This window comes from Lactuca serriola, chromosome 5 (assembly GCF_051521515.1).
Source record: "Lactuca serriola cultivar US96UC23 chromosome 5, Lser_US96UC23_V15, whole genome shotgun sequence".
NCBI lineage: Eukaryota > Viridiplantae > Streptophyta > Magnoliopsida > Asterales > Asteraceae > Lactuca > Lactuca serriola.
The window spans coordinates 50974074-50994403 of NC_136412.1; the positions used below are offsets into that span (position 1 = coordinate 50974074).

At 38.7% G+C, this 20330-nt stretch overlaps 1 protein-coding gene across 1 annotated transcript; it reads right to left on the bottom strand.

Moving 5' to 3' along the window:
• Positions 1-984: 984 nt before the first annotated feature.
• Positions 985-2657, bottom strand: LOC145052470 (transcription termination factor MTERF15, mitochondrial-like). Its single transcript, XM_079000296.1, has one exon. It carries the CDS (start codon positions 2534-2536, stop codon positions 1241-1243), a length of 1296 nt encoding a protein of 431 aa, XP_078856422.1. The 5' UTR covers positions 2537-2657; the 3' UTR covers positions 985-1240.
• Between the last annotated feature and the right edge of the window lie 17673 nt (positions 2658-20330).

Consider the following 20330-nt stretch of genomic DNA (forward strand, 5'->3'; position numbering starts at 1 on the left):
ATATATAAGGCTGTGTTTGGCGCGCCACAGCTAGCTGATAAGCTAGCTTATTTTTCGAGCTTTTTTATGTTGTCGTGTTTGGTAAGCCAAAAAGTAGCTGATAAGCTAGCTTTTTGAAAAGCTACTTAGACTAGCTTTTTAAAAGCTTTTTTAAAATTTTCCAAATACACCCTTTAATTAATTATAAAAACACATATTCTTACATGTCCTTTTATGTAATTTTATATATTTCAACTAGCTTTTTAGCTAGTTTTACCAAACGTTATTTTTTATCAGCTAGCTTTTCAGCTATCAGCCAGCTTTTCAGCTAGTACGCCAAACATAGCCTAAATGTTGTTTCTAGTACCTTATACAATAAAAATATATCACACGATTACTATAACATCCTTACTTTTATGACATTCATTATCAAAATACTTACCATTTCACACGAATAGAAAAATAAGTAGAAAGAAAAAATATAAGAATATTTAGTTTCTCATTGCAAAATTCGTGAATAAATAATTTCCATAAATATTGATTTCTTCAACAATTGTTAATGCCGGATTCGAGATTCAATCACAATTTTTTTATTCGACATCAAACAAAGAAATTGATTTTGACCCATCCCAAAACAGTCAGAATGTTTTTATGTTTTATAGAACATTGTTCTCTTTCTATTTAGAATCTCATCAAAATGTTTTTCTTTTTCTACAAGAAATATTATTTGCAATTCTATATAATATTTCATGTGATACAAAACTTGAAATATATTCAAAACTTGAAAGTTCACAGTTTACCAAAAATTGAGCATTCATATACATTTTTCCATCAATAATTACTTCAAATAATTTATTATAACCTCTTTTATTTGGGCAAATTGAGTTTTTATAGCTTCAACATTTTTAACATGACATTCTCAACAAGCAGCAGACAAAGTTCAAGTAAAACACTTCTGAGAAGTGAACCATAAGAAGAAAAGTCGAACTGGCATGAACAATGGGGTAACGAAACTTGATTATCAGTGCAATTCACAAAAATGGAACAAGGTAAGGTAGGAATGTGCAAAAGACATAAATACCCTCGTCATACTCATCACAAAAAAAGCCATATAAAGCTTTTCCAATTGGAATCCCTTTTCATCTCATGTATGATGTAACAAACACAATTATACATAACACCACCTTTATGTGACTGAATTTACAAGATTATGCATCCCAAGTTTCCAAAATGCATCAGCAAAATCCAATGATTTTCTCTATTAACGCAGTTGTTCCATAAACGACTTCATGTTCTTCAAATCTTCTTCTGATTCCGGATACTTCCGTGGTTTAAAAAGCTTCCACATTCCTTCTGGACATCCCTTCCTAACCTTAACATCCACAAACCTCCCATAAATCATCTCACATTCTGGATAAGGCTTCACATAAAGATTATAAAATCTTAACCTACTAAACTTAACCAAACTCCTCAATCCTACTTCATCACCAATTCCACCTCTCAATCTCAAATGCTCAATCACTTTATAACGAGGCATAATCTGTTTCTCAAAATTTACCCCCAAATACTCCGGAACCTCAACCAAACAAACAACATCAAACTTCATCGTATTTATCAAAAACTCAATCTTTTTATTAATCTCATCTAATTCGTATAACATCACCCTTGGCTCTCTCCATAATATGCTAAATGCATCTTTATATATCAACCCGTGTTTGTGTAAGCAATCGATTCTTAACTTAACTTTATATGACGCCCTAAATACACCATCGCTAAAAATCTTTTCTTTAATTGGGACTCTACATTTTAAACTGTTTAACATTCTCAGACATTTCAAAAGCTCTCCCACTTCTGATTGAAGGATTTTGGGGTTTCTCGTTATTTCTTCTCTAATGTCATTAGGTTTAAACCCCATTTCAGTAAACTCAGAGATTAAAGGCTTCAACTTGTTCTCCACCCCAAATCCTAAAATACCTGGATAAGTTTGGATTATGGTGTCTATTTTACTCCTGTGGATTCCAATTCCTAATAAGAATTCGATTTTACCCCAAATATTTTCTTCGTTCATGGTGATTATCATTGGAAGTTCCTCTAAAATCTTAGTTATGGTAGCAGGGGTAAACCGAAAACCCCGCAAACACTCCATACATTGTAAAACATCATCTGGGTATAAATCGAATTTCCTGGAAACTTCAAGGATGTTCATTGTCAGACTACTGTTGTCTGAAAACCCTAATTTGGAAATACTCATTTCCCATTTCTTGAGAAAATCGAGTTCTAAAACCCTAGGACAGTTATTTACCATGGAGACAACAAAATTCTTGGAAGAAGAGAAGGATGATATGATTTTCAAGGACATTTCGACATTGGGAACGTTGGAATCGAGCAAAAATCGGTTCTTTGCGAAAAACGTATGAAGATTAGAAGGTGGGAAACCGTACCTTTCGAAAAGATTTGAAAGAGGAGTCGTGTTGCTGCAGATTGATGTAGAAAAATTTGGGATTTGTTTGATGGATTTTGGCAGAACGAGGGTTCTGGTAAGGATTTTAAACGCCATTGCTACAGCATATCACTTCATGCTCGCATAAGTTGAAGCAAGGGAGATCTTTGTTGTTTCTCCCACCAATTACATTGTACATATAACTTTTAAATTTCTAAGAGGTTGAACCTGGTCCCTGCACAATTGCACATAAACCTAAAAGGTTTACATTTTATTTTGCCTATCTTAAAAATTATTTTTGAAGGACAAAATTGAAAAAAATGGGTAAAATTATGTGATCTTGATCTAAAAAAAAAAAGTGGTGCTTGGATTTTTTTTTTTTTTTTTTTTTTTTTTATTTATTGTTTGTGGTCCCTATACATTTAAAAAAACAATTATGCCCTTATAATTTATATTCTTCATTATCTTTAATTATTGAAATACATAAACTAATTTACTTAATATTTTTTTAACTTAAAACAAAAACATAAAAAAGGGCCCACCCACCCATTTCTCTTTCCCTCCTCTCAACAAAAAACACCCACCCCATTTCTCTGTGATCACCGTTCCCCACTGCCATCAGCCGCCAACCACCATCTTCCGCCAACCACCTTCATTTCCCTCACCCTTACCCCCATATCTCATTCATTAACCCGATAAAAGTTCACCAGCGACTACCACACCATCGTTCATAACCACTATAAGCCGCCATCCACCCTATCCTTACTATCCTCTCTCTCCCCCTGTCTCGTCAGAAATCACCCCCAAAGCTAAAAACCACCATTAGCATATCCCCTTCTTGCCCAGATCTAAACCAAGTGCCCAAATCGATGCAAGGGGTGCTTAACCCCAGAAATTAAACACCATCCCTAACGTCCTCTCTACCCTATCTCACCGGAAACCACTGACAACCGCCATTCTTTCCTAAAACCACCATCAAAGTCACCATTATCGTTGGGGAACCATCATAGAAAACCAACGAAGTCGTCCTTACCCTTGATCGACGTTATCAGCTACCCAATACACTTTCACTGTCGTCCAATGGCCTTTATGTAACATCACGATGATAATGTACTTCTAATTTTAACCCTATAATATAATTATGTTGCATTTTGGTCCCTAAGTTCAAGAAAGTGTGCAAAAAGAGCCCTAGTGGCATTTACGTAAATACGCATGTGGGAGTACGCTATGCGTACGCGTATACGTTGCGCGCCCTAGTACATTGGGCATACTTGCCAGATTTGGAAACCTTAATTTTTAGGGTTTAGCTTATATTTAAACCCCATTATAACTTCATTTCCCCTCACCTCATCAACCACCTTTCTATTAGATCGTTCTTGCACCCCTAATTTGCCTTGTAGAGCCATTTCCAAGCTTAAGAATGTGTGTTTGGTGCTTTGAAGAAGAAGGAATGGAGTAAAGTTCACCTTAGAGGAGTGAAGCACTTTGGATCTGGGATTTGTACCTTATTAGCAACCTTTTAAGGTATAAAGCTTGAAACTTTATCCCTCCATCATATAGATCTAGAAATGTGTGTTTTAATGTTGCTTTTTGGTCCCAAAATGTTAATTCTTGAGCATGACATGTTCTTGACCCATTAAGTTGTCCTTTCAGACCCTAGGAAGGGGTCTTAAGTCATAAAAATGGAGTCCTAGTGGTTGGTTTTGTCCCATGCATATTATGGAGAGTCCTAAGGCATTAAGATGTTGGGTTTTTATGGATTAAGCACTTTATGAGCATGCAAGGTCATAAAGTTGGAAACTTTATGACTCCTAATAACGTTTTAACCTTGGATCTGCATTTGGACGTTTTAAGACATTGTATTAAGTGCTTAATGGAAAAAAAAGTATGGGGTTACGCCGAGCGTACCTGGGTTACGTCGAGCGTACGCGGTCAACGGCCCCGATACGGTCAAACGGAGGAGTACGCCTAGTGTACCTCCAGAGTACACCCCGCGTACGCTTGCTGAGTTGACTCGATTAGGTTGACTTAGTTGATTTATTGATTTTGACTAGTTTGACATTGACTTTGACCAAGTTCGACCTTAAGGGTATTTTGGGATTTTGATTGAGACTGGTCATTTGGTTGGAATAGGTGTTGGTTAGAGCTAAGATTTAGAGTCGAGACCTCATCAGCTTTTGTCTAGTTTGTAAGGTGAGTTTTCCTCATTGTACTTACGGGTCGAAGGCACCAAAGCCGACCCTTTGGATTTGATGTCTTGTTATGTGATAGTATGTTATCGTGTTGTAGTGATCTGTTAGATCGGTTTCCTGGTAGATAATGTGACAACCCCAAATTTCTATTCTGTACAACATTTCAATTTAATAGAAGTCAGAACTGTTGCTGCTAATTATCAAGCTTTTTGGAATAAGTTTGAGTATCTTAGGATTAGCACTTTAGGAGATATCAGGAGAGAGGATTCTCTAGGGTTTATTGTGCAACAATAATACCACAAAGCTCCAAGAGTTTGGAGTTTACGGCCTAAACAAAGGTGTTTACGACCATAAACCCTAAATTGGGGGTATATATATGACACTTAGTCATTATTTACCATTTTTCACAAATTCAAGATCCAAACTCAATTCTCTCTCAAGTATCATCCAACAATTCTTCAAGATCTTCAACTTGTAAGTGTTTCTAGCCTTATTAAGTTGATATATTACTTAATCTAGTGATTTAACACACTTCCATCCGTGAAATCATTCCAAAAGGTTAGATCTTCAAGTTTCACCAAGAACACCAAGAACACACACTAGTGTTCTTGGACTTTTAGCACCTTTTCAAGCCTCTATCTTGTAAGTACTTCTATCCTAGAGTATCTTAAGGCTTGTTACACTTCCATATATCAAGAAATCACCCAAGAAACACCAAGATCAAGGTGTTTACGGTCCAAGATGTTCTTGGACCGTAAACCCTAATTAAGGTGCCAAAGTGTGCCCTAGTCCCTCCTAAGCCTTGGAAACTTGCATAGGTCCCTTCCTTGATGAGTTAAGGGCTTGAAAACATAAAAATACCATAAACCATATGGGTTTACGACCGTAAACCCAAAGGAAAATGGTCTAAGGACCGTAAACTCCATTTAGGAGTGAAATGGTGCCCTAATCACGTCCATAGGCTTATACTTCAAGTAGTTCTAAGGACTTGTAGAGCTTCAAAACAACACATGGTCAAAGAAGCATGAGTTTACGACCGTAAACTCATGATTTTACGACCATAAACTCAATGAGTTATGGTCTTAAAACCGTGAACTCCAATAAGGGTTTCCCTTGAACCCTAAACTCAATAGCAATGTCCTACAACACTTAGATGCAATCCTTAGCACTTATAACACTTATATAAGGTGTTTTACATGTCCTAGGGTGTCTTAACTTTGTTAATTAGTTGTTTAAAGACTAATTGGATACATTTATGTGTTATTATATGTTAACTAGGATCATTGTGTGTGTACAAGTCTTCACTTGACACCTAGCAATCCTATATCATCAGTTCATCCAAACCACTCACTACAGGTGAGTTCATACCCCTTAATTAACCCTTTAAATGTTTTTAAATGCTATTATGGGGGGGGGATACAAGTTGAACAATTATAGTTATTATATCAATCACATGTGATTAATAACTACCAAACAAGTGGCCTTCTTACTTTTCAAAATGTGTTATCAAACTGTTTTACAAACTCTTTTACATATCAAATGCTTTTATCAACTCTTTCACATGTCAATTACTGATACTTAAACTCTTTTAAACTTATATTCTGTTAAATGTGTATCTATATAGATATAGTTATATAAGTAGGATTGAAAGGACTTAGGACTGATAGCTCACCTTACTTCATGTTCCTTGTTTGGTTGTGGACTTAGGGTATCAGGTTTATCTGTCCGAAGGCCGTTTGAATCCTAGTTATATATTATGTATATGTATATAGATATAAAAGGTTACTTCATTCAGTACAATACCTTTGGGTAGCAAGGGTATACAAACAAGCTCATATATACAAACAACATTACTAGTAAACTATAATAGGTATAGTTTAGGGAGATACTAATACTATTACTAGAACAATGAAACGTACGAAGAGTCGGTTCATACATGAGTCAATAACAAACAATAGATACTACAATGAGAATCAAACAATAGATACTATGATGAGAAACTAACAATAGATACTATGATGAGAAACAAAGCATACAGGCTAGATAGAGAAAGAACACACAATACAGCTAGCACATACATTACATATACATTAATACAGTTATGTGAGCCACTAAACGGGGCATGGCACTACCTTCCATGACCATTTTTGTATCCAGAATCTCCTTAATTGGGGAGCGTATGAGTTTATGTATAGATCTATACTGGATTGACTATCCTACACCTTGTTGCTCGCTACAGTGGGACTTGCAAGTCTACGGGTGCCAAACGTCATTTCTTACGACGTTTTACATCGTCGTTTTTTTATTGAGTCGGTAGCAGGGTACAGGCCAATCACATGGTACTTTAAATAACAATTGGTTTAAAGTAGTTAGTACAACAGTAGTTACTTAATACAACACTACAATATTATAATATTTTTTCCCATTACATTCACTTCGTGAACATTCACACGATGCACGGTAATGTAAAAACTATATTTTTGGTTAATGATAGTCGGATTTGGGAAAATACACACTCTTACAAGAGACACACACACAGATACTAGATTCCTTGGTAGAAGGCTACTTTTAGTAGGAAACATAGAGTTTTCTAGGAGTGTTCAAATAAACACAAACTTTACAAAACTTATACATTACATCTTACAAACATCTTACAAATGCTTTCATACAAACACAGACACTAATATACATATGATCTCACCAGCTTTAAAGCTGATAAACTCTTTCAAAATAACTTGTATTCTCAGGTCACCAGTAGACAGGTACCGGTGCCAAGTTTTTGAGAAGATGGAGCTCGTTCAAGACTCCTCTTTTATTTTGATGTATATTTTGGTGTCTATATAACTGGATAGAACACACTTGTATGAAATTATATTATTAATGCAATGGATGATGTTGTTGCTTGTTTACTACTTTGCATTGTTGTGATACTGTACATGACGTCCTCCACCCTCGAACGATTCCGCCGTTTCGGTTTTGGGGTGTGACAGATAGGATGATGTTATGCTTAGTGATCTGTATATATGTCTGTGTGTAGACTTCTTATATGTTTATCTGTTATATGTGCACATATTTGGTTGGTGGCTGAGGCTTTACTGCTTTGTGCATAAGCCAACAGGTCGGGGGCATATGTAACGCCCGGGTTTCAGGGCTAAGCATTTTTGTCAATGTAATAGTCTAGGTCAACTCTTGTAACTCTTTTTGAAGCAATAAAGATGAAATATTTGAGTATTATGTGAATTATGTGCGTTTATGTGTTTATTATTTAATTATAAATGTATAATTAATAAAGAATAAAAATGAGCGTCAAAATTAAAGTGTGAGATAATCCCGATATCTCTACATAAAGTTGTAGAATATGTCTCAAGGTTTCCATACATATAAAGAATGCCAAAATCCGAGTTATAACGAAGAAGTTATGACCCGTCGAAGTTTTGCGACAGAACCGGCACGATACCGGAAAGCATAAATAGTGAATTTACGATAGAGAGAGATTTAGCCTTAGCGATCTAAACGAAAGTCGTAGAATATGTTAAACTAAGAACATCGATAAAAAGAACGCCCAAATCTGACTTCGTATGAAGAAGTTATGATTTTTCGAAGTTTCGAGTCAGCCTCCATTTTCACACCAAAACCCTTTCTCTCTCTACAACCCCAAACCACCCCTAAGCCCTAGATAAAACCCCTAGAACCCTAGGGAAGCCCCGAGGCTCCCGGAGTCCCGAGAAAAAGGAGTCTTTCGGTTTCGAAACGCTGCTCCAATTAAGTTCCGGTTTTCGATAAAATTCGCTGTAAGTGTGCTACGCTTACGCAATTTTTAATATAGCTTTAAAATAATTATAGGGATGTTATTAGGTCCTTAAAATAATTATTTGGGCTATTATTATGAGTTATATTGAGTGTTATTAACGCTTATATAATAATAATAATAGTCAGACAATTAATTTGTCGCGGTTATCGTTAGACTAAACCCTAGTGGTATCGATACTAGGTTTTATCGAAGGAAAATTGTTTTGAGAGTATCGAAGCGCTGTCCGAGTGCTGAGTCACCACCTTTCAGGTGAGTGCATAGTTACTTTCAGCTTACACATAGATATGAAGTATTTTATATAAATTACGTGCTATGTGTGCATATTATCTGAATACTTGCTATCTATGCTGGATGTACATTGTTATACATGTTTTCAATGATTTAAACTGTATATGTATTTTATATCTACGAAAATGTTGGGGTAAAACATGGGTAGATGTAATAGGTGATGTGTGATAAAATGATGAGAGGCCTCGATGTTGATGTTGTTGATTCTGTCATCTAGCGGAGTATGGATGACGACCACAGACTCTTCTAGACAGTCCAGTGGAACACTAGCAGGCTCGCAACCTGTAGGTGTTTGTGAACGATGTGTTCACCGGTGTACTCCATCCCCCACATGGTTGCCTTTAGGACATTTATTGCTGAGGAATCCCCTTAGCAGTAGTGTCCGTCCCGATGATGATCCTTAGGCTAGGTCCCTTATGATAGGTGTTTAGGGACGTAAAGTGAGGATAACGGGAACGGGTAATCGGGTTATTGTTGATTGATGAAATTAATAAACTTATTTATTGTGGGTTGAAAACCCTATGTGCTCACCAGGATCCTAAGCCTGACCCACTCAGTTTCTTGTATTACAGGTAGTGGCGCATGAGCATAGATATGATGTTGGACGAGGGATTACGGATATAGGCCTGTAGATATGAAATAATGTAGTAAGGTTTATATTGTACTGTTTATGATTTTGATCTGTACGAACATGACATCCCAAGTCTTTTAATGAAATACATTTCTATGGAAATGCTTTTGATAAATCTTTATCATATTTTGTTTTGGGACAAATTCCGCAATACTTTCATTTAAAATGTTACTCTGATTTTCAAACAAAGCATAAACAAACCGGTCTTTTCTGGCTGTGATTTTGGGGATGTCACAGTTGGTATCAGAGCATTAGTTTAAGCGAACTAGGAATTCGTAGGATTTCTAGACTTAAACTTAGAATGCTAAGCGATGATTGTGAGGTGTGAGCACTAGCTTATTTTAGGAATTATGCCTAAAATGCTTTTATGTGCTAAATGCTTTGTGCATGATATGCTGTTATTTGTTCGGATCTATGGTCTGTTGCCGACCGGATCTGGAAGCCTTATGTGTTTAGGATTCTAAACGTACGACTACGATATTAGAACTAGCATGTAAACGTTTCGGAGTGATATGGACGATTTAAACGTCTATCCTAAATAAAGATCTAAATTCACCTTATTCGGTGTATAGGCCAAGATGGAAAGGACCCGTAGCGGAAACGTGAATGCAAATGGAGATAGGAACCAACCCCCAGTGGTTCAGCAAATACCTGTTGTTGAAGAAGTTGCACCTGAGCCAGTTACCATGGCTGGAGTTCAAGCCATGATTCAAGCTATGCTAGCTGAACAAAGGGAAGAAATGAGACAGATGCTCCACGAGAATAGGGACGAACCTACCATACATGTTGAACCGACGGAGCCAGTTCCCGAGCAATCTGAGGAAGGGAACTACAGCCGCCAAGTGAGTCAAGTAGGGACTCAAGGTGAGCAAAGGGATGGCCCAGAAGGGAGAAACAACAAGGATGGGCGGATGTACAAAAATTTCTTGGGTGCGAAACCACCAAGTCTCTCAGGAAGCCCAAAGCCTGTTGAGATTATGGACTGGATCTTCGAGATGGAGATGGTGTTTGAGAGCTGCGACTGTAGCGAAAAGCAGAAGACTGTCTTCACTGTGAGACAATTGAAAACTGGAGTCTTGAGCTGGTGGAAGCTATTGGCAGATACAATGCCACGGGGAGATGAAAATGTCATGGGATGAGTTCTTGGAACAACTGAAGGCGCAGTACTGTTCAGAGATAGATTTGATAGATCTGAACGATGAGTTCCAAAATTTATAGAAGGGGAGAATGAGCATCGATGACTATGCTGCTGCATTTACGGGAAAGATGAAGTTGTTTCCATACCTAGTGCCGATCGAACTTTCCAAAATTGAGAAATTCGCAAACGGACTGCCAGATGACTTTGGCCCAACAGTCAAGATGGCAACCACACTGAAATCAGCTGTTCGAGCAGCTAAGAACATGGAGACCCAACAAAAGGAAAGAGGTCTGGAGAGGGCTGAGGTTGGTGAGAAACGGAAGTTTGATGGATCCTCAAAGTCCAACAAGAAGAGTAGATTCTCGAAGTCTGGTTCGAGAGGAGGAGGATTAGAAGAGAAGTGGTGTGACAAATGCAAGAAGAAGCACTATGGCAAGTGTGATGGAGGGGTCACTTGTTTCAAATGCGGAAAGCCTGGGCACTATGCCAATGAATGCACCCTCAACCAGAAGGCTTGTTATGGGTGTAATGAAGAAGGGCACATTTTGAAGGACTGCCCGAAGAAGAAAGAGGCAGGAAGACCCAACATACCACCGAAGCCGAAGGCAAGAGCCTTCCAGATGACGCTCGAGGCTGCGAAGGAGGCAACAGACGTCGCTTCAGGTACCTTTCTTGTAAATGGTTTGCCTGCAAATATACTATTTGATTCCGGAGCCAACTACTCCTTTGTGTCACATAAATTTGGTGGGAAATTAGCATTGCCTGTAGAAAAACTTGATAATGCCCTGATTGTAGAAGTTGCCAGTGGCAAATTCGTACCTGTTAGTGATCGTATTAGGAACATCGTCATTGACCTAAACGGAAACGAAATCCACAAAGAGCTATTACCCATAGAGTTAAATGGTTTCGACATCGTTTTGGGTATGGATTGGCTTAGCGCCAACGATGCTGAGATTCAATGTCGAAAGAAGATAGTAAGGGTAAACCCACCCGGAAATGAATCATTTATGGTGTACGGGGACAAACGCAGAGTGAATTCTGGAATCATCTCCCTGATGAAAGCCAGGAAATGTTTGTCCAAAGGATGTGCATCATACTTGGCATTCGTAATCGATGCTAAGAAGGAAAAGAAAGAGGTGCAAAATATACCAGTTGTGTGTGATTATCCGGAAGTCTTTCCCGAAGATCTTCTCGGATTACCACCTGATAGACAAGTGGAGTTTCTTATAGACTTGTTACCAGGTACAACACCAATAGCAAAAGCACCTTATCGATTAGCACCGACGGAGATGAAGGAGCTTATGACGCAACTTCAGGAGCTGTTGGACAACGGTTTCATTTGAACTAGTTCATCACCCTGGGGAGCTCCGATGTTATTCGTAAAGAAGAAGGATGGAAGCATGAGAATGTGTATAGACTACCGAGAGTTGAACAAGGCAACAGTGAAGAACAAGTATCCATTTCCGAGGATTGACGACCTATTCAATCAGCTGCAAGGTTCGAGCTACTTCTCAAAGATCGATCTTAGGTCGGGATATCATCAGCTGAAAGTGAGAGAGCAGGATATTGAGAAGACTGCATTCAGGACGAGATATGGACACTACGAGTTCTTGGTTATGTCGTTTGGACTAACCAATGCTCCAGCAGCATTCATGGATTTGATGAATAGGGTTTGTAAACCATTCCTCGATAAATCCGTGATAGTGTTCATCGACGACATTCTGATCTACTTAAAAAGCCAAGAGGAGCATGGCAAGCATCTACGGGAAGTGTTGGAAGTGTTAAAGAAGGAGAAGCTTTACGCTAAGTTCTCCAAGTGTGATTTTTGGATCCGAGAAGTCCAATTCTTGGGTCATGTGGTTAACCAAGTAGGGATAATGGTTGACCCAGCAAAAATCGAAGCTGTAATGAAGTGGGAACGTCCAAAGAGTCCCACGGAGATCCAAAGCTTTCTAGGATTAGCCGGATATTATCGACGATTTATCCAAGACTTTTCTTCGATAGCTGCTCCATTGACAGCTGTGACATCCCCAATTTCTCGGCCAAAAAAGACCGATTTGTTTATGCTTGGTTTTTAAAATCAGAGTAATCTTTTAAAGAAAACAGTTGCGGAATTTGTTCCCAAAACAAAATATGATAAGAATTATCAAAGCATTTCTTTAAAGAAATGCATTTTCATTATATAACAAAATCTCGGGATGTCATGTTCAATACAGACCAAAAGCATAAACAGAACAAAATAGACCTTACAACAGTTATTCATAACTACTGGCCTATAATCCAAAATCTCTCGTCAAGTCCACCAACTTATACTCTTGTGCCATTACCTGTAATGCAAAGAAAACTGAGTGGGTCAGGCTTGGGAGCCTGGTGAGCATATAGGGTTTTCAACCCACAATAATATAATTATTATATTCAACCATCAAACAATCAACTCAATTACCCATCCCTATTATCTTTCTTAGGATTTTACCCTAGGAATTCAACTACCCGTCATTCATTCATTCCCGAGGATTGACCTAAGGAATTAGCACAAACTTCCATTGCTACATAAGGCGCATTTGCCAACATTATCCTTTAAGCGCCTCTGCCAGGATTACGTCATACACTATGAGGCGCGACTGCCAGGTTTATGACATTCTCTTTTAGGCGCATCTGCCGACATTATCTTATAAGCGCATCTGCCAAGATTATCCTATAAGCACATCTGCTATTATTATGACAATCTCTATTTGGCGCATCTGCCAAGATCACAACATTCACTGCTTGGTGTATCTACCGATATTATTCTCAAGCGCATCTGCTAGCATTATGGCATGCTCTTTTAGGTTCATCTACCAATACTATACTTAAGTGCATCTACTAGTATTATGTCACTCTCTCTTTGGTGCATCTACCAATACTATGCTTGAGCGCATCTGCTAGCATTATGACATTCTCTAATTGGTGCATCTGCCAATATCATTCTTAATCATCTTTCATATCTCATCATTTTATCACATACCAACTATCTCATCTACCCATGTTCTACCCAACATATTTGTAGATATAAAATACAAATATAGTTTAACTCATTTAAAAACTATATAAAACATTCATTCCATACTCATATCAAATAAACAACAATATATAAACACATAGCACGTATTTTATAACAAATACTTCGTATTTATGTGTTAGAAGAAAGTAACCACACACTCTCCCAAACATATACTTAATACATTCAAACAATACTTGTATTATACCTGTGTTTATGAAAGGGACTATACACCCACACATATAAACAACTTTATATTATACACATAGCACGTATTTTATAGAAAATACTTAATATTTATGTGTTAGAAGAAAGTAACTACACACTCACTCGTATAAACAACAATATACTTAATACACAAAAACATACTTGTATTATTATCGTGTTTGTGAAAGGTAGTATACACTCACTTGATCAGAAGATGATCGGACAACACTATGACTTGCAGAAGTAGTAATCCTCAGCAGATCTGGAAGATCTCCACAAAAATCAAACTTCTCGCAGGCAGAGCTTCGGCTCGGGAACCGCACTTCTCGGGATCTTCGGGATCTCGGGACTTGCTTCGGGGCTCGAGAATAATACCGGGGCTTCGGGGTATTTCTGGCATGCAAATCGATGCAAAACGGGAGAGAAAAGAGAGAAAAATAGCAAAGGAGTCGGTTGCCCTCGCATCCTATTTATAGGAGGCTGGAGCCTCGGAGTACGCGGGGCGTACTGCCTCAGAATCGTCATTGCTTACGTATCCGAAGAACTCGAGTGCGAGTGTCGACATACCTCGGTGTACGCGGGGCGTAACTCGGATCAGATCGGTGACTCCTTCGGATAATCGTCCGAATTAAAGATTAAATTTAAATACAAATTATTTAATAAACTTCGGAAATTCATATCTTCTTCATACGAACTCCGTTTTCGACGTTCTTTATATCCACGCGAAGGTGAGACTACACTCTACAACTTTCGTTTAGACTCCATCGACTAATTTTGAATTTGTTTTTATTATTTATTTTTAGTAGGTCGGGACAGGAAAACTCCGTTATAAAATCATAACTTCTTTATCCGACGTCCGTTTTCGCCTATCTTTTCATCGTTTCACTACAATTAACGAGATCTTCGATCCTCGTTTAGATTGTTTCGGCTATAAACCGCTCGATCTCAAATCGAGTATTCGGGCTGCATACCGCTAAGTCGAAACTTAGAAAAATCATAACTTCCTCATACGAAGTTAGATTTGGGCGTTCTTTTTATGCACGGAAACCTTGTGACATATACTACAACTTGGTTAAGATTAATCCTTCTAGATAATCTTCCATCAAAAAGTCATTTTTGACGCCTATCGTCTCTAAATTTACTAGCCCTGGTCTACGGGCGTTACAATTATCTCCCCCTTAGGATGATTACGTCCCAGAATCATCAACGAAATAGGACTTGCATAAGGATTCCATCCGTCATTCATTCATTCCTAAGGATTGACCAAAGGAATTAGCACAAAATCTATTGCTACATAAGGCGCATCTACCAACATCATCCTTTAAGCGCCTCTGCCAGGATTACGTCATACACTATGAGGCGCGACTGCCAGGTTTATGACATTCTCTTTTAGGCGCATCTGCCGACATTATCTTATAAGCGCATCTGCCAAGATTATCCTATAAGCACATCTGCTATTATTATGACAATCTCTATTTGGCGCATCTGCCAAGATCACAACATTCACTGCTTGGTGTATCTACCGATATTATTCTCAAGCGCATCTGCTAGCATTATGGCATGCTCTTTTAGGTTCATCTACCAATACTATACTTAAGTGCATCTACTAGTATTATGTCACTCTCTCTTTGGTGCATCTACCAATACTATGCTTGAGCGCATCTGCTAGCATTATGACATTCTCTAATTGGTGCATCTGCCAATATCATTCTTAATCATCTTTCATACCTCATCATTTTATCACATACCAACTATCTCATCTACCCATGTTCTACCCAACATATTTGTAGATATAAAATACAAATATAGTTTAACTCATTTAAAAACTATATAAAACATTCATTCCATACTCATATCAAATAAACAACAATATATAAACACATAGCACGTATTTTATACCAAATACTTCATATTTATGTGTTAGAAGAAAGTAACCACACACTCTCCCAAACATATACTTAATACATTCAAACAATACTTGTATTATACCTGTGTTTATGAAAGGGACTATACACCCACACATATAAACAACTTTATATTATACACATAGCACGTATTTTATAGAAAATACTTAATATTTATGTGTTAGAAGAAAGTAACTACACACTCACTCGTATAAACAACAATATACTTAATACACAAAAACATACTTGTATTATTATCGTGTTTGTGAAAGGTAGTATACACTCACTTGATCAGAAGATGATCGGACAGCACTATGACTTGCAGAAGTAGTAATCCTCAGCAGATCTGGAAGATCTCCACAAAAATCGAACTTCTCGTGGGCAGAGCTTCGGCTCGGGAACCGCACTTCTCGGGATCTTCGGGATCTCGGGACTTGCTTCGGGGCTCGAGAATAATACCGGGGCTTCGGGGTATTTCTGGCATGCAAATCGATGCAAAACGGGAGAGAGAAGAGAGAAAAATAGCAAAGGAGTCGGTTGCCCTCGCATCCTATTTATAGGAGGCTGGAGCCTCGGAGTACGCGGGGCGTACTGCCTCAGAATCGTCATTGCTTACGTATCCGAAGAACTCGAGTGTGAGTGTCGACATACCTCGGTGTACGCGGGGCGTAACTCGGATCAGATCGGTGACTCCTTCGGATAATCGTCCGAATTAAAGATTAAATTTAAATACAAATTATTTAATAAACTTCAGAAATTCATATCTTCTTCATACGAACTCCGTTTTCGACGTTCTTTATATCCACGCGAAGGTGAGACTACGCTCTACAACTTTCGTTTAGACTCCGTCGGCTAATTTTGATTTATTTTTATTATTTATTTTTAGTAGTTCGGGACAGGAAAACTCCGTTATAAAATCATAACTTCTTTATCCGACGTCCGTTTTCGCCTATCTTTTCATCGTTTCACTACAATTAACGAGATCTTCGATCCTCGTTTAGATTGTTTCAGCTATAAACCGCTCGATCTCAAATCGAGTATTCGGGCTGCATACAGCTAAGTCGAAACTTAGAAAAATCATAACTTCCTCATACGAAGTCAGATTTGGGCGTTCTTTTTATGCACGGAAAACCTTGTGAAATATACTAAAACTTGGTTAAGATTAATCCTTCTAGATAATCTTCCATCAAAAAGTCATTTTTGACGCCTATCGTCTCTAAATTGACTAGCCCTGATCTACCGGCGTTACAACAGCTTTGAACCACAAAGGAGCCACATATACATGGAGTGAGAAACATGAAGAGGCGTTCGAGAAGCTAAAGAAGAAGTTATGCGAAGCACCGATACTTTCTCTACCCGATGGAGTTGAAGACTTCGCAGTTTACAGTGACGCATCTGGAGTCGGGTTGGGTTGTGTTTTGACCCAAAGAGAAAAGGTGATAGCATACGCATCTCGACAATTGAAAGAGCACGAAAATAACTACCCCACTCATGATCTGGAGTTGGCAGCGGTAGTATTTGCTCTAAAGATATGGAGGCATTACCTCTACGGCACGAAGTGCAAACTCTTCAATGATCATAAGAGTCTCCAGTATCTCTTTAATCAGAAAGAATTGAACATGAGGCAACGACGCTGGCTAGAACTTCTCAAGGACTACGACTGTGAGATACTTTACCACCCAGGTAAAGCAAATATTGTTGTTGATGCTCTCAGTCGGAAAGTCAATCTTGAAAGGAAAAGGCCAAGAGCGTTAAGAATTAAAGTCGTCTCGACGATTGTGGAAAGTATCAGGAAAGCTCAAGAAGAAGCTTTAGAGAAGAATGACCAAAAGGAAGAACGTTTGGGAAGAACGTTAGTGTTCGGTACCAACAATCGAGGACTGAAGGTATTCCAAGATCGAATTTGGGTACCTAAGACGGGAGGAATAAGAGATCTTCTGATGGAAGAAGCACATAAGACCATGTACTCAATTCATCCCGGTAGCACTAAAATGTATAGGGACCTAAAACCCTACTACTGGTGGCCGACGATGAAGCTCGATGTTGCGAATTATGTGGCCGAGTGTGTGACATGTGCGAGAGTTAAGGCACAACATCATAAACCGTATGGGAGTTTAGAACCTTTACATGTACCCATGGGTAAATGGGAAAACATCACCATAGATTTTGTGACTAAACTGCCCAGAACGAAGAACGGACACGGCATGATTTGGGTAGTCGTGGATCGTTTCACAAAGAGTGCACACTTCATAGTAGCCAACGAGAAGTGGTCTATGGATAAGCTCGCAAATGCTTACGTGAAGGAAATTGTAAGACTTCACGGTGTCCCTCTTACAATTGTATCTGATCGTGATAGTCGTTTCACTTCGAGGTTTTGGAGGAGTCTACAAGAGGAGTTGGGTACAAAGTTGTGTTTGAGTACTGCTTACCATCCGCAAACCGATGGTCAGAGCGAAAGAACGATTCAGACATTGGAAGATATGCTAAGAGCATGTACCCTTGAATTCCAAGGGAATTGGGACGAGCACTTACCTCTGGTAGAATTCTCCTACAACAATAGTTTTCACTCGAGCATCAAGATGGCACCTTACCAAACCTTGTATGGACAGAAGTGTCGTATGCCGTCTTGTTGGCTTGAAGCCGGAGAGAAGCAGTTTATGGGCCCCGAGATAGTCCATGAGACTGCTGAGAAGTTGAAGGTGATTAGGGAAAGAATGCTAGCAGCTCATGATCGTCAGAAGAGCTATGCTGACAAGAAAAGACGACCGATAACCTTCGAAGTTGGGGATTCCGTTTTTCTTAAAGTCTCACCATGGAAGGGACTTATAAAATTTGGAAAACGAGGGAAGCTGAGTCCAAGGTTTATTGGACCGTTCAAAGTTATTCAGAAGATAGGGAACCAAGCTTACAAGTTGGAATTGCCCGAAGAACTCAATGGTATTCATAACACCTTCCATGTATGTTATTTGAGGAAATTCATGGGAGATTTTCCCGATATAATTCAAATCTCAGAGTTAAGGATGGATGAGAATAAGAGGCTGATCGAAGAGCCCGAGGCAATTGTTGACCGTAAGACTAAGAAGTTACGACACAAGATGGTCGACTTAGTGCTAGTCCGATGGAAACATTCGAATGGGCCAAATCTCACTTGGGAAACAGAGGATGACATGATGAGTCGCTATCCACATCTGTTTGCTGATGCATGATTCCGGGATGGAATCATCCTAAGGGGGAGAGAATTGTAACGCCCGGGTTTCAGGGCTAAGCATTTTTGTCAATGTAATAGTCGAGGTCAACTCTTGTAACTCTTTTTGAAGTAATAAAGATGAAATATTTGAGTATTATGTGAATTATGTGCATTTATGTGTTTATTATTTAATTATAAATGTATAATTAATAAAGAATAAAAATGAGCGTCAAAATTAAAGTGTGAGATAATCCTGATATCTCTACATAAAGTTGTATAATATGTCTCAAGGTTTCCGTACATATAAAGAATGCCAAAATCCGAGTTATAACGAAGAAGTTATGACCCGTCGAAGTTTCGCGATAGAACCGGCACGATACCGGAAAGCGTAAATAGTGAATTTACGATAGAGAGAGATTTAGCCTTAGCGATCTAAATGAAAGTCGTAGAATATGTTAAGCTAAGAACATCGATAAAAAGAACGCCCAAATCTGACTTCGTATGAAGAAGTTATGATTTTTCGAAGTTTCGAGTTAGCAGTGTACAACCCGAAATTCGAATATTAGATCGAGTGGTTTTTAGCTGACACGACCTAAACGAGAATCGAAGATCTCATTAAAAGTATCATAACGAGAAAAAGACGGGCGAAAACGGATGTCGGATGAAAAAGTTATGAGGATTTAACAGACCAATCCTGTCCCGGCCTATTAATAATATAAAATTTAAAATCGAGCCAAAATTAGCCGACGGGGTCTAAACGAAAGTTGTAGACTATGTTCCCACCTTCGCGTGGATATAAAGAACGTCGAAAACGGAGGTCGTACGCGAAAGTTACGAATTTTTGAAGTTGTAACTCGAAATTGCGAAATCTGATGCTAGAACGATGACGTGGCAAGATCCTGACCGTCGCTTGCTGAACACGGTCCTCGCTTCGGATTGCGACACGCCACCCCTTGCTTACGCCCTGCGTCCAAAGACAGTACGCCCCGCGTACCCTCGCCCTTATCTCTTCCGAATGCGAGACAGTTGGAGTCGATCTGGCAGCCTTATTCGAGCCACTACGCCCAACGTAGGTCCGAGGTACGCCCAGCGTACTGAGGCCTCGTAGCCTATAAAAGGGTCCGAAGTCAGCCTCCATTTTCACACCAAAACCCTTTCTCTCTCTAGTTTCTTTCTCTCTCTACAACCCCAAACCACCCCTAAGCCCTAGATAAAACCCCTAGCACCCTAGGGAAGCCCCGAGGCTCCCGGAGTCCCGAGAAAAAGGAGTCTTTCGGTTTCGAAACGCTGCTCCAATTAAGTTCCGGTTTTCGATAAAATTCGCTGTAAGTGTGCTACGCTTACGCAATTTTTAATATAGCTTTAAAATAATTATAGGGATGTTATTAGGTCCTTAAAATAATTATTTGGGCTATTATTATGAGTTATATTGAGTGTTATTAACGCTTATATAATAATAATAATAGTCAGACAATTAATTTGTCGCAGTTATCGTTAGACTAAACCCTAGTGGTAT

What these genes read in the sequence shown, in the direction of transcription:
- LOC145052470 (XM_079000296.1), bottom strand. Translation starts at nt 2,536, where the DNA reads ATGGCGTTTAAAATCCTTACCAGAACCCTCGTTCTGCCAAAATCCATC.